Source organism: Trichechus manatus, unplaced genomic scaffold (assembly GCF_000243295.1).
Source record: "Trichechus manatus latirostris isolate Lorelei unplaced genomic scaffold, TriManLat1.0 scaffold00017, whole genome shotgun sequence".
Taxonomy (NCBI): domain Eukaryota; kingdom Metazoa; phylum Chordata; class Mammalia; order Sirenia; family Trichechidae; genus Trichechus; species Trichechus manatus.
Window position 1 is genome coordinate 20049746 of NW_004443953.1, and position 14034 is coordinate 20063779.

Genomic DNA, 14034 nt, shown 5'->3' on the forward strand with positions numbered 1-14034 from the left:
ACTGTGTCCTAGCTTCTTGTTTTGTTTTGATATACCCAAAACAGGCTGCTCATATGAGCTAGTTTGATTATTGGCACCTTTGAAGCTCTAATATCCTGTCATCAGGTGGTTAGATCTGTTACTAGGTATGTGAGCTCAGGAGTCTGCCCACTCCTCCTGTATGGATTCAGCTCAGGTGCCCAGGTAGGTAGCCACCAAGTGTATGGTGTAGGCTCTCACTTACAGTCCTAGACAGGCATGGTTGATTGGTGTAGGCAGAGGCATCTGGCTTCAGCAGGGGGACACACTCTGAGCAAGGCAGGGGTCTGACGGCCACCCCCGAGTGTCCAGGAGGAAGGTGTGTCCCTGTTCCCTAGAGCACATATGTGGGTGGGTTTTGCAGCCAGACTATGAGTAGCTAATGCTGTTGGCTATAAGGACTGGGGGCACCTCTTATTCACGGGCCCCTATTGCAGGTAGCTAGGTGGCATGGGGGGAGCCACCAGTCCTCAGGTTCCTGATGTGGGTAGGTGAAGACCCTGCTTAATCGGCAGAGCAGTGTCAGATGTCAAGAACCTGCCATTTCACAGCTGAAACAGTTAGAGTTCTGTTATATACCCTGTTGTACTGCAGTAATGAGGGCCTTCACTGTTGAGATGGACCCTGTGCAGGGGAAAAGGCACTCAAAGTCCGTGGATCCCTTATGCCTGTGCCTAGGCGAAGGAGCTGTGCCTACCCTGGGTTCCTGGCTTAGGGGAGCTGGCAGTTTATTTTTTCCTGTTTGTTAATTTTTTCACTCTCCAAGGCAGGGAGAATGGCTCCAGGCGTGTATGGATCCTACTTCCGGCCCAGGGGACTCGGCAATTGCTAAAGCCGGTCCAGGACCCAGTGCAGAGCAGGGAGTGGGGAGGTAAATGGGAGAGAGGTTTTTCCCTAAGGGGAGTGTTTTTGATCCGTGCGGTAAGCCATACACAAGAACTTATCTTTCACCGACAAGGGCTGCTTCTCACTGATGCTGGGTGGCCGTGTAGACTCTCTGGCACTGGGTGTCTCCTGGTGTGGAAAACATGCCTCCTGAGCACTGCCGCTTGCCTGCCTCACCACTCACCCCCAAGCTGATCAGGCCTGAAGGGCTCAGGCTCTTGCTGGGTCAGGTCTGGCATCTCCTTGCTGCTTCCGAACCGTCTCTCCCTCCCCCTGCCACTCAGTCCAGTTCCTCAACTCTGCCTTTGATGTTCAGGGCTTCCAGATTGCCATATATAATCAAATCACTTGTTTTTTGGGGTCTTTGTTGTCAGAGAGTCCCCCAGAAGCGTTTGACTACTCCGCCATCTTGGCGCCGCCTGTTTCCATTGTATAAATATTGCACATTTTATTGCTTTATTCTTAATCAAATAAAATTTAGAGTTTCCAAGCTAGTGTCTGGAGCCCTGGTGGCACAGTGGTTAAGAGCTACGGCTGCTAACCAAAAGGTCGCCAGTTCGAATCCACCAGCTGCTCCTTGGAAACCCTATGGGGCAGTTCTACTATGGGGTCGCTATTAGTCAGAACCGACTCGACAGCAGTGGATTTAAGGTAGTCTCTGGGCTTTATCTTTTTAGGAATTATAAGTCATTGAGAGTAGCGGGTATTAAGAAAGAACTTCAACTACTGTTGTTAAGGACCATGGAGTCAGTTCCAACTAATAGCAATACTATGTAAAACAGAACGAAACACTGCTGGGTCCTGCAGAATTAGGCACCTATCTCTCCCAACACCAATCCCTCTTTCAAAGCTGATGCTGATGGGTTATGTTGCCCAGTAAGTTCCTGTTTCTGTTTGAGAGATGTGTCAATCTCTAATCTTATTTCCAAAGGGCATGAGCCTTAGGCCATGGAGTCAATGCTATAAAATCTCCTTCCCTCCCAAGCGAATGGTTTTCTAGTTTTGTGTGATATAATATTAAAATTACTTTGTAGATTTTGTGCATATATGTTTTTGTAAATACGCAGAATATCTCTGGAAAGATACACAATAAACTGGTAAAAATTGTTGCCAATTTATGCCATTTTTAAACTTACAAAGCATTTTTAGATATATGATCTAATCTTCAAATAAAAAATACACAGTATTTTTATCCTTGTTTAACAAATAAGAAAACTGAGGTTGAGAAAGGGTAGTGACTTGTCCCAGACCACAATTATTAAGTTTCAGAGCTAGAATTCAAATCTACAACTTCTAACAAGTCCAGTGTTCTACTTTTTTAAAAAGCTACTAAATCCTATTCACAAATTGTAAATAACCTGTTAAAAACAGGATACTACGTTATGCCACACTCACACAACAAAATACTGTGCAAACAAACCTCAAACCCGGTGCCATTAAATCAATTCTGACTCACAGCATCCTATAGAACAGAGTAGAAATGCCCCATAGGGTTTCCAAGGAGACACTGGTGGATTCAAACTGCTGACCTTTTGGTGAAGAGCCTGAGCTCTTAACTACTGTGCCACCAGGGCTCCAAATACTGTGTAGTTAGTAAAAATTATGATGTACATCTATAATTATCATAGAAAACATCCACGATGTATAAAGTGATGAAAGCAAGTTAAAAATAGGATGTACAATTTAAACACAGTAAAAAAAGGGGGAAGAGTGTCTGAGTATGTAGAAAGAAGTCTGTAAGGGTATATACTAAAATGTTTTTTTAAAAGGCATGCTACTCTAAAATATTGTATATTACTACTAATAGATTAAATATACCATGTGTTACCAAACCCTAGAAGGTAGGTCCTTGTCCAGTGCGCTCAGATTTGCCAATTATCTGGAGACCAGTCTTTGAGAAAGTAACTTTATTGCAATGCGCAGACCAAGATGCTGAAGAAGTTCCTCAGATCTGACTCCCCAAGCTAGGGGAAGCAGGGCTTATATATGATTTGGGCAGCAAGATGGCGGCTACGCAGGTGTACTGGGGAGGGAAAATTCTAGAAAGCAGCCAGGAAACAAAAGGTGACATGGTTCTTGTTGGACATCTTGCTTCGGAATGGGTCTGGGTGATGATTTTCCTTCTTATTCATTCCTCCTGTTGCTGCATCCTTTGTTGATGTCAATTAGTGGTCACAGCTGGCCCTTCTGCACATGTGGGGCGTGCTAAATCTGGCTTGGGCTAATTTAAGGACTACTAGAAATTTACTGGCATTCATAGGGTCAGGTTACACGTTGACTACCAAAAGAATGACCAAGTCAGTCTTGGAGGAAGTATAGCCAGAAAGCTTTTTACAAGTGAGGGAGGACTCCTCTTGCTTACTTTGGATATGTCATCAGAAAATAACAATCACTAGAAAAAGGCATCATGTTTGGTAAAGTGGAGGGTCAGAGAAAAAGAGGGAAACCCTCAATGACATGGACTGACACAATAGCAGCAAGAATGGGCTCAAACATACCAAAATGGTGAGAATGGCACAGGACTAGGCAATGTTTGGACAGTGTTTCCTTCTGTTGTGCACGGGGTCTCTATGAGTCCGAGCTGACTCCAAGGCAACTAACAACAACAACAAATAGATTAAATGCACATAAAATCCTTACAACGTGCAGAGTTCTGGGCCAAATTCATTTTATATCTATTATCTCATTTCATTCGCACAATAACCAATTTGCCTAAGGCATTGCTGTTAAAAACGCGGCAGAACTGGACAGGTCCCAGACTCCAAAGCTCATGCTCTTTAAACACTTGATCATCTGGTCTCAAGAACAAAGACCATTTATTTTATAATCAGAAAATCCATGAGGCTATTTTTAAAAATTCTGCTCAAAACTCTTCTTTACCGGGTCTCTTTGTATTCCCACAGAAATTTTATATCTCTTACAGCATTTAGGGCAATCTGATTAGAGTATAATTGGTTGGGTCCATTTCTGAATCAACTTGATGACAACTAACAACATTCATACAGCCCTCCTAGATCCTAGGTGGCACAAACGGTTTGCGCTGGGCTGCCAACCTAAAGGTTGGCGATTAGAACCCACCCAGCGTAACCAAGGAAGATTACGGCCAAGAAAACATTATACAACAGTTCTACGACGACACATGGGGTCGCCATGAGTCAGAACCGACTCCACGGGCAACTAACAACAACCTAGAAGAGAAGTTCACTTTCTATTCTCCTGAGCTCCTAACGGTGTTTTTACGCAGTAGGCGCTCATTAGAAGTTAAACTGAAATATGCCCTTAAAATGGCTCAGACGACCCTGACTTGAAGATTAGTGCTCATACAATATTAAGAATTTTCAAGAAATGTACACTCCGCTCAACACAAAGCCTCCCCATTTTCCTCCTACATAGTGGTTTCCTTGCTTGCACTTTCTTTATCCCCTTCCCTCGCCAGTCCTCTAGCCCACCTGGGCCGAAGAGCCTGAAGTGCCCTTTGTCTCCACGCCATCCTCACGAGGCCCCCAAATGTAGCAGGGCGAGCTCCTCAGCGGCCAGGGGCGAGTCTCGAAGTGGGTGGGGCTCGGAAGGGCGGGCGTCCGCACCTCTTCGTGCCCGACACCGCCCTGTCGCGGAAGGTCGCCATCTCACGTTCTGGCAGGAGAAGTTTGTGGGCGAGAAGAGGGGGAGCACGATTCTCAGGGAGCTGCTGCCCGCACTCAAGATGGCGGCGCTGGGAGGGAGTAACTAGGGAGGGACTGGGAGGCACTGAGGAGGTGGGATCATGGCGGCGGCAGAGGAGCGAACAGGCGAGGAGTGGGAAGAGGAGGAAGTAAGTGCTACGCCGAAAACCTGGCCGGCGGTCGCGGTGATGGCTTTGCTGGCTGTGTTTAGGGCAGGCAGCCCAGAGGAAGCTGGCGAGAGGGAGGCCCCTGGACGCGCGGGGCCTGGGGGGTTGGGCCTCAACCCTGATTGCCAAACCGTAGTTAAAATGGGAGTATGAGGAAATTACCTTAAGAAGCGGCGCTTCGCTTGCCACTTCTTCTGAAAAGCAAGACCTCGTTTTCACAGCAGTTTGATAATTTTAAAGGGGATTTTTGGCTTCTTACCTCTTCCTGCACACCCGCGTGCTAGTATGCTAACCCCTCTTTCTTTCACCAGGAGCAGTTGGTTCTGGTGGAATTGTCAGGAATTATAGATTCAGACTTTCTCTCAAAATGTGAAAATAAATGCAAGATTTTGGTGAGTCTTCTAGAATTGGGATTATTGTAGATTTTCTTAAATTTAAAACAGGAACGAATAGTGGAATACCTCTTCCCCAAAGATTAATATATTTACTCCATATTACAAAGAAGTGTACATCATAGAAGTACAGACGGGTTGTGGGAACAGATAGGAGAATGCCTAATTCTGCTTTAGTGTTTGAATGTATGGCTGGAGAGAAAAGATTTGGAGGAGGTAACATTTCGATATATTTTGATATGTAATAATGTGATACATTTTGAAAAAAATATATATTGTTTTAGAAAGGGGAGGAGACCCACAAAGTGAAGGGAGGAAAATCAGTTATGCACATTCAGGTTGAACTGTGGAGAAGGAAGGAAAGATACCTGAGACTTCAAAGGCCTCTCACACTTTGTTCTTGATTTGCTGTAACGTTGTAAGTTATCATCTGTTTTATCACTTTAAAATCTTTGTGAGCTACTCTTGACAAAACTTTTGACTTGAAGAGGATGTTGATTGAAATAGACCTTGTTACTTGAGTATGAATTAAGCAGTCTCCAGTAGCTGCTGTGGTCAGAACAGTTTTAGCTTACCATGTACTTGCTAGGACAAGAAGCTCTAGAAGTTCCTTAGTTTTGGAGCTCAGTCTCCTTGGTAGCAAGGGTACATGTTGATGGCTTTTTCTAAACATGATTTTATGATCCTATATTCTGTTGTAGGGAATTGACACTGAGAGGCCTATTATGCAAGTGGACAACTATGTCTTTGCTGGGGAGTATGAAGGTAGGTATCATAGATAAAACTTTTTTTTTTTTAGTATGTTTTTCAGAGAATGTAGCTCTGTTATTTGTCAACAAGTTGCCTTCAAATTTCTCTGCAGACACTCTTGGGACCTGTGTTATATTTGAAGAAGATGTGGAGGAACATGGTAAGTGGCTGTTGTGCTAATCCAACTTTTTTACTATGAAATATTTCAAACATACTTACATAAACACCTCATGTACCCACTGTCTAGCTGTATCAAATCCTACCATTTTGCTAGTCTTAACTCCGATTATACTTATGAAACATTTGATACATTTAGAGCCCACTGTATACCTCTCTGCAAACTTATTCACTATTTTCTGTTTCAGAGGTAATCACTCCTGAATTTGATGTTTATATTTCCTGTGTAATATAAAGATAATTTTATATTATGTATGTATCCACAGACCATAAATAGCATTGTTTTGTATGTTTTCAAAATTGATATACATTATAGCCTATAATATTCATCATTTTGTATCTTTTTTCACTCAGAGATAAATGTTTTGAGATTTCTACATGCTGACATATATATCTTATTTTCCCTGCTTAGTGTTCCGTTTTATTATTACACCAGAATTTATTCTCCAGTTAACAGACTTCTTGGTTGCTTCCATTTTCACCAGTTATTATGAGTAACTACTGATATTTACTGAGTGCCTTCCATAAGCTGGGCACTGTTCTAAATGCTACATGTATTAGCTCATTTAATCCTCACCATAACCCTATGAGTAGGTACCCTTATTATCTTCATCTTATATTTGAAGAAACTGAACAGGTTAAATACTATGCCCAAGGTTATACAGGGAGTAGATGGTGGAATCAGGATTAAAACCCAGGTAGTCTTGCTGAGAGCCCACATTCTTCATTATGCTTATTATGTCATTATAAAAATGCTGCCATAAATCAACAAAGTAAAAAAACAACCTAAAGACTGGGAGAAAATTTTTAGGAACCATATATCAGAAAAGGGTCTACTATCTAAAAGATATATAAAACTTCTACAATTTAACAACAAAAAGAGAAACAACCCAATCAAAAAATGGGCAAAGGACTTGAACAGACATTTCACCAAAGAGGACATACAAATGGGCAACAAGCACATGAAAAGATGCTCAACATTATTAGCCATTAGAGAGAAGCAAATCAAAACCACCTCACTCTCACTAGAATGGCTAACATCAAAAAATCAGAAAAAACAGGTGTTGGCGAGGATATGAAAAAATTGGAATCCTCATCCATTGCTGGTGGGAATGTAAAATGGTACAGCCATTGTGGAAAAAAGCAGTTCCTCAAAAAGTTGAACATAGAATTTACCATGTGACCTAGCAATTCCAATCCTAGGTATATATACAGAAGAAATGAAGCAAGGAATACAAACAGAAACCTATACACTAGTGTTCATTGCAGTACTTTTCACAATAGCTAAAAGGTGAAAACCGAAATGTCCATCAACAGATGAATGGATAAGCAAAATGTGGCATATACATACAATGGAATATTATGCAGCTGTAAAGAGAAGTTCTGATGCTTGTCACAACATGGATGAACCTTGAAAACATTATGCTGAGTGAAATAAGTCTGTCACAAAAGGACAAATACTGAATGATCTCACTTATATAAAATAAGCAAATACATGTTGTTGTTTGCAGTCAAGTCAATTCCGACTCGTAGCGACCCTGTAGGTCCTCAGAGTAGAACTGCCCCATCGGGTTTCCTAGGCTGTAATCTTTTTTTTTTTTTTTTAATGCTTAGATGAAAGTTTACAGAGCAAATTAGTTTCTCATTAAACATAGGCTATAATCTTTACAGAAACAGATGGACACGTCTTTTCTCTGGAAGAGCGGCTGGTGGGTTCAAACTGCTGACCTTCCAGTTAACAGCGGAGCACTTAACCATCATGCCACCAGGGCTCCTAAGCAAATATATAGAAACCAAAAATTAGTAATGGTTACCGGAAATGGGAGGGAGGGAGGGAGGAAAGGAGTTTTTGTTTGGGGAGTACTGAGTTCATGTTAATGATGGTAGAATGTTTTGGATGAGGACAGTGATAATAGTGGCACAACAAGAAAAGTGTAATCAATGTCATTGAGTTGTAAACGTGGAAGTTGTGTTGGTGGATGTTTTTGGTGTGTACGTTTTCACCACAATAAAAAAGAGAGAAAAAATAATGCTGCCATAAATATTGTATGTGTTACCTTGTGTATATGTGTAAAAAGGTCTCTAAGGTATAATCTCAGAAATAGAATTACTATATTGATGAGTGTATCTTCAACTGTACTATTAGGTTGAACCATATGAAATTACCATTTTTAGTAGGCTATCAATAATTTCATATGGTTCAACCAAATAAGTATCAACATGTTGCCCTCTAAAGTGTAGTATCAGTTTACACTCATAGCAGTATATAGAAGTTTTCAGTGCTTCAGCTGCTTGGTTCAGAGCCTCATTCTCCCTTCTGCCTAAGCCCAGTTTTCTGTAAAGTTGTAACCCCAGGCAGCAGGTTGGCAGCAGTTTTTCTTCTCAGCTTTCTTTCATGAGTAGGGATGTCCTCACTCCAGCCTTTGGCTTGAAATAGTGAGTCTTGCTCTGATCCTTCATTTTGAGTGGTAAAATTTTGGAACTCTTTACCCTATAAGGTCAAATTCCTACTTCAAATTCCCATGGCTTTAATCTCATTCATAGTCTTGTTTTTGAGTCTGATCATGCTTTAATTGTTATGTATTTTTTCCGTCATTTTTCTGTGCTTGGAGCAGAAGGGATGAGTTAAACCTTGAATTACAATATCTTGACAGGAAATAGTTTAGTCCAACTCCCTAAACTGAGATTATCCAGGCTTAATATGATTATTTTATTTGATGGCATTAGCCAGTATAATAATTGAGTTCATTTTATGTTCTAGTGGATGCAGAAGGCAATAATAAAACAGTGCTGAAATATAAATGCCATACAATGAAGAAGCTCAGCATGACAAGAACTCTTCTGACAGAAAAGAAGGAAGGAGAAGAAAACATAGGTTAGTTCACTTAATTCTCTGAAATTAGGTGATTCAACATTGGCTTTGACAGTGACACACTGCTGTCAGAATATTCCTTGTTCTTTATAGCAATAACTGTGTAATATGTTTACAGTACTATATTAAAATTGAGGTTCTCCATAAAAAGTACCAACCATAGATTAAAATTCAGTTGAACTTTAATATAACAGAGGGTAATGGGGACATATAAGAAGTCTCTATTTGCTTTGCATTAGAAACAACTATGAGGAATTTGCCAGAAACTTGCTATGATTTCCAACTCTTAGGGAATTCAGCAGTCTTTTTTAGAAAAACTTCCTTGTAAATGGAGAAAATATGGAAGTAGCAGTCCTAGATTCCCAAGGGGATCCTCTAGGAGCTTTTGGCAGGTGCAGCAACCTTCTTCAAAAAGCTTACAATTGGAAGAAGCTGGCTTTATATGTGGTGGAGACTCCAGGACCACAGTTGCTAGTCCTGAGTCTAGTTCTTAATTAGCATCTTATTTAGTTTTCTGAAGTTGCTAGTTATCACAGACTAGAGACAAATTTTAGACCAGTGCTTTTCGCACCTATGGCAGGCACATGTTTATGGAGCTGAATAAATAACTACTTAATGGTTTGAGGAGCCCTGGTGGTGCAGTGGTTAAGAGCTCAGCTGCTAACCAAAGGGTCGGCAGTTTAAATTCACCATCTGCTCCTTGGAAACCCTGTGGAGCAGTCCTACTCTGTCCTGTAGGGTCGCTATGAATCGGAATTGACTCGATGACAACAGGTTTGGTTTTAATGGTTTGAAAGCTCATTGTTCAATGACATATTTGAAACTCTGGTAAATATAACTCTAGTGATGAGTGTTCATGACTTGATAGATTTATTTTAAGCAAGGAATAAACATTTGAAGGTACATTAATCATATAGAATTTAGTTTACCAACTACACATAACTAAAAAACCTTTGTTCTTATATATCCCAAAACTATCACGCTTTTTAGCACCCTGTAAAAATAACAGGAAGGAGGTACTTGAAATTCTAGAGTGAGCTTGAAAGGCAAATACATATCAGATAAGCTTAGCTATCATTTAGACACTCTAAAGGAAGTTTTGGAATTTCCTTTTCTGGTAGTCTTTAATAATCCCATACATCTTTGGCAAGATAGGGTGTTTGCTTTAATCAAATAAGTTAGTAACCAACTATTCAAGGTTGTGTTAGTCATCTATTGCTGCATAACCAATAACCCCTAAACTTAAAGGCTTAAAACAATAAAAAACATTATCTTAGGCAGTTTTTATGAGTCTGGAGTTTGGGACTGGCTTAGCTGGATGTTTCTGGCTCAGGATCTCTCTTGAGTTTGCAGTCAACGTGTTGGCTAGGGCTTCAGTCATCTGAAGGCTTGACTAAGGCTGGAAGATCTGATTGTAAAGTGGCTCACTCAGATGGCCGGCAAGTTTGTGCTGGCTGTTGGCAGGAGGCCTCATTTCCTCACCACATGGACCTCCTCACAGGACTGCTTCAGCATCCTCACAACATGGTAGCTGGCTTCTCCCAGAACTAGTGATCCATGAGAGTAATGTCTTATGAACTAGCCTTGGAAGCCACACACTGTTATGCTATTTAGTGGGGGAGGGGACTACACAGGAGCATAAATACTAGGAGTGAGAATCACTGGAGACTGTCTTGGAGGCTGGTTACCAAACATGGCAGTATGCTGGAGGCAAAACAAAATAAAGACAAGAGATGTGGCCCTTGCATTCTAGGAGTAATCACATTGAAATAGACATGGATGAATCTGACTCCACCCATTTCATTCATCTTTTTGAAGTATCTGTTATGTGCCAAGTACTCTGTTAAATAACGGAGTAAAGGATAGCTTCAAGATTTTGAGGCTGGGTGACTAGGAGAACAATGTTATTGCAGCAAAAAAATATGAAGTCAGCAGTTGAAGATGAATTGGAGGGAAAAGGATAAATCCATTTTTGATAGAGGGAGACTCTAGGAATAGCACATGAGAAGACATGGGATCAGCAGTGAGGCAGTTTCAATAAACAGCTCTAGAGGAGTTAGTTTACATTGGGGAGTAGGTGTAGATAGAGGAGTGAACAGGGTGGCAAAATAGGTTAGAGTATCTTAGATATATCTAATGGAAGGTTGAAGATGAGAATAAACACCTTGAGCTTGCTATTGAAGTTAATGAGGATCCATTGTAAAAGTTTGGCTGAAAGGGTAATAAAAGAAAACCTGAGTAGTATTATTGAAGCAGTTCTGGGAAGCTCATTGAAAGGTTAAGGCTTTGACAGTGAATACAGAAAGGAATAGATTTTCTCAAGTTTTTTTTTTTGAGAAGTGGATTATTTCACAAGTGGATATTCTAACTCAAGATGACATGAGAGTACTGACTTGGAAGACAGTAGAGTAGTATCATCCATTGTATTATGAAAATTGAGTAGGTAAGGAAAATATTGTAGGGGAGTGACAAAGTTTTCTTTAAGGCATGGGATGGCAGTGAGAGCTCAAATTGTTTCTCAGAATGAGATGGTAATTGAACTCTGGAAAAAGGGTTTGGAATAGTAACTGAAGTTGATTACCTTTAGTGATTTTTGATGACGCCTACCCTATAGGCATCCCAAAGTCTTCATGGAAGATGAAAATTACATGATTATTTTATCAGTAGTTACATACAGGCATCATGCGCCTTAGTTTATGTTGGGGTTTTACTTTGACATGTATTTATAGGATGAAAATTTTAAAAAAAAATCCTTAAGTAACTAAAATTCCTTTTTTATGTTTCTTTTTTGGTGTGTTGCCTTCCTCCCCCCACCCCCCCCCGCCGAATTAGGTGGTGTGGAGTGGCTACAAATCAAGGATAATGATTCCTCTAATAGACCCAACATGATTTGTAGCTTTCTACATGAAAATGAAGATGAAGAAGTTGTAGCTCCAGCCCCAGATAAACCTCTGGAGTTGAAGGAGCAAGAGATTCAAATGAAAGATAATTCAGACCTGAGTTATGAACAGGGGAAACCACTGCACTTGGAAATAGAGGATTCTGGTCCTCTTATTGAGATCCCTTCTTTTGATACAGAAGGTTTTGATTTTATGGAAACTCAAGATGCTGACTTAGAAGCCACTCCTAGATGAAATGTTTCTCATAATAATCTAATCATGAACTTTTTAGTTTTTACATCAAATAATTGGCTCTGTAGCTTCCAGTTGTTCACCTATTTTATTATTTTTGTTGCTGCACACATTTCCAATTATAGCATAACTTAATATAGCAGAGTCATTCTAAGACCAGACATAAATTGAATTAGAAAACCAAAAACAAAAACCAGTTTAAATGATCATAGAGACTCTTCTCTGATGAGTTCTTTAAATTGGAGGTTTTGCTAAGGTAAGTGTATTAGTTTTCAAGTACAAGTGTCACAAATTACCATAAACTTGTGGTATTAGCTGCCATTGAGTTAGCCCCTAACTTGTGACCCCATGCACAACGGGATTGGAACTGTCTTTTGGGAGGCCAGAGTAAAGACTCCTCAGCTGAAACAAGCCTCATGCTGCCATGCTGTGTTTCTGCTCTGTATCCTGCAAAGTTAAGTGAGCCTGGTGCTAGATTGAGTCCGACCAAGTTCCCGTGATTGTGAATGTCATCCCGAACCTCTGACTACTGCTGCTGTTCAGGCAGAAAGAGCTTTGCAACTGCCTACCTCTGGCCTTTTATGTGGAAGAGAAATAAACTTCTCTCTTGTTTAAGTCACTCTTTTACAGCCAAACTTAACCCTAATTGATACATTATACACTTAAGAAAACATGAAAAATCTAGAAAAGTATAAAGAAGTAGAGTGGAATATTCTTGAGATTTGTAATCTTGCAAAAGAGACTGATCTAGACTATAATATAGTTCTACCTTACGTTGGACAGGAAAATTAAAGTCTTAAATTCTGAAGAGAACACGGTATGTTTTAGTTCCCTACCTGTCAATAAGAATAAATGTTTGGAATTTAGTAAAAGTCTTATTTTTCAAATACGTAGTATTTTGTGAGACTAAAGTTTCATATTGAATTTCTCTGCCATTTATCAACTAACTACCTTACTAACTTACTGGAATTACTTATAAAGTAATCTTAGAATCATAGTCCTTATTTAGCTGTCACAATAAATACTACTTTTGACAGTGCAATGAGTTGCTTTTGCTTACAAATAATGATATTCTACCTAAAAAAGATCGTATTGTTAAGGTGCATCCTGAAGAATTCCTCTTTATGGTCATTAGAGAAATGTTTGACACAATATGAACCATAAGTAACAATGCACAAACACCAGAAGAGAAACAGATAACTAGGAGCTCCTAAAAATCAAACACTTATGCTCATCAAAACACTTCACCAAGAGTCAAAAGACAACCTATAGACTGGGAAAAAATTTTTGGCTATGAGAAATCCGATCAGTGTCTAATCTCTAAAATCTACAAGATACTGCAAAACCTCAACAACAAAAAGACAAATAACCCAATTAAAAAATGGGCAAGGGATACGAACAGGCACTTCGCCAAAGAAGACATTTGGGCAGCTAACAGATACATGTGGAAATGCAAATCAAAACTACAGTGAGATACCATCTCACCCCAACAAGGCTAGCATTAATCCAAAAAACACAAAATAAATTTTGGAGAGGTTGTGGGGAGACTGGAACACTTACACACTGTTCATGGGAATGTAAAATGGTACAACCACTATGGAAATCGACTTGGCACTTCCTTAAAAAGCTAGAAGTACCATACAATGCAGCAATCCCACTCCTTGGAATATATCCTAGAGAATTACGAGCCATCACACGAATAGATATATGCACACCCATGTTCATTGCAGCATTGTTCACAATAGCAAAAAGAAACAACCTAGGTGCCCATCAACGGATGAATGGATAAGTTATGGTATATTCACACAATGGAATACTACGCAACGATAACTCAATGAATCCGTGAAACATAACATGGAGGAATGTGGACGGTATTATGCTGAGTGAACTTAGTCACAAAAGGACAAATACTGTATAAGACCACTATTATAAAAACCCAAGAAAAGGTTTAAACACAGAAGACAATGTTCTTTGATGGTT

General features: G+C 40.1%; 1 protein-coding gene and 1 long non-coding RNA gene across 2 annotated transcripts in view; one reads left to right on the forward strand and one right to left on the reverse strand.

Annotated features, from left to right (window-relative positions):
• Nucleotides 1–4538, reverse strand: part of LOC111819739 (uncharacterized) — a 46472-nt gene extending 41934 nt beyond the window's left edge. The window contains exon 1 of the long non-coding RNA XR_002823317.1: nucleotides 4353–4538. This is a non-coding gene — a long non-coding RNA (uncharacterized LOC111819739). The remainder of the gene's footprint in view (nucleotides 1–4352) is intronic.
• On the forward strand, nucleotides 4538–13093 carry GTF3C6 (general transcription factor IIIC subunit 6). Its single transcript, XM_012554428.2, has 6 exons — nucleotides 4538–4714; nucleotides 5044–5124; nucleotides 5826–5889; nucleotides 5987–6034; nucleotides 8813–8926; nucleotides 11756–13093. The coding sequence occupies exons 1-6, from the start codon at nucleotides 4667–4669 to the stop codon at nucleotides 12055–12057; spliced, it is 657 nt and encodes a 218-aa protein (XP_012409882.1). The 5' UTR covers nucleotides 4538–4666; the 3' UTR covers nucleotides 12058–13093.
• Nucleotides 13094–14034: the final 941 nt, after the last annotated feature.

What these genes read in the sequence shown, in the direction of transcription:
- GTF3C6 (XM_012554428.2), top strand. Translation starts at nt 4,667, where the DNA reads ATGGCGGCGGCAGAGGAGCGAACAGGCGAGGAGTGGGAAGAGGAGGAA. An exon ending in AAAATAAATGCAAGATTTTG is followed by an intron (nt 5,125 to 5,825) that starts GTGAGTCTTCTA and finishes ATTCTGTTGTAG; the next exon opens with GGAATTGACACTGAGAGGCC. An exon ending in AGAAGATGTGGAGGAACATG is followed by an intron (nt 6,035 to 8,812) that starts GTAAGTGGCTGT and finishes TTTATGTTCTAG; the next exon opens with TGGATGCAGAAGGCAATAAT.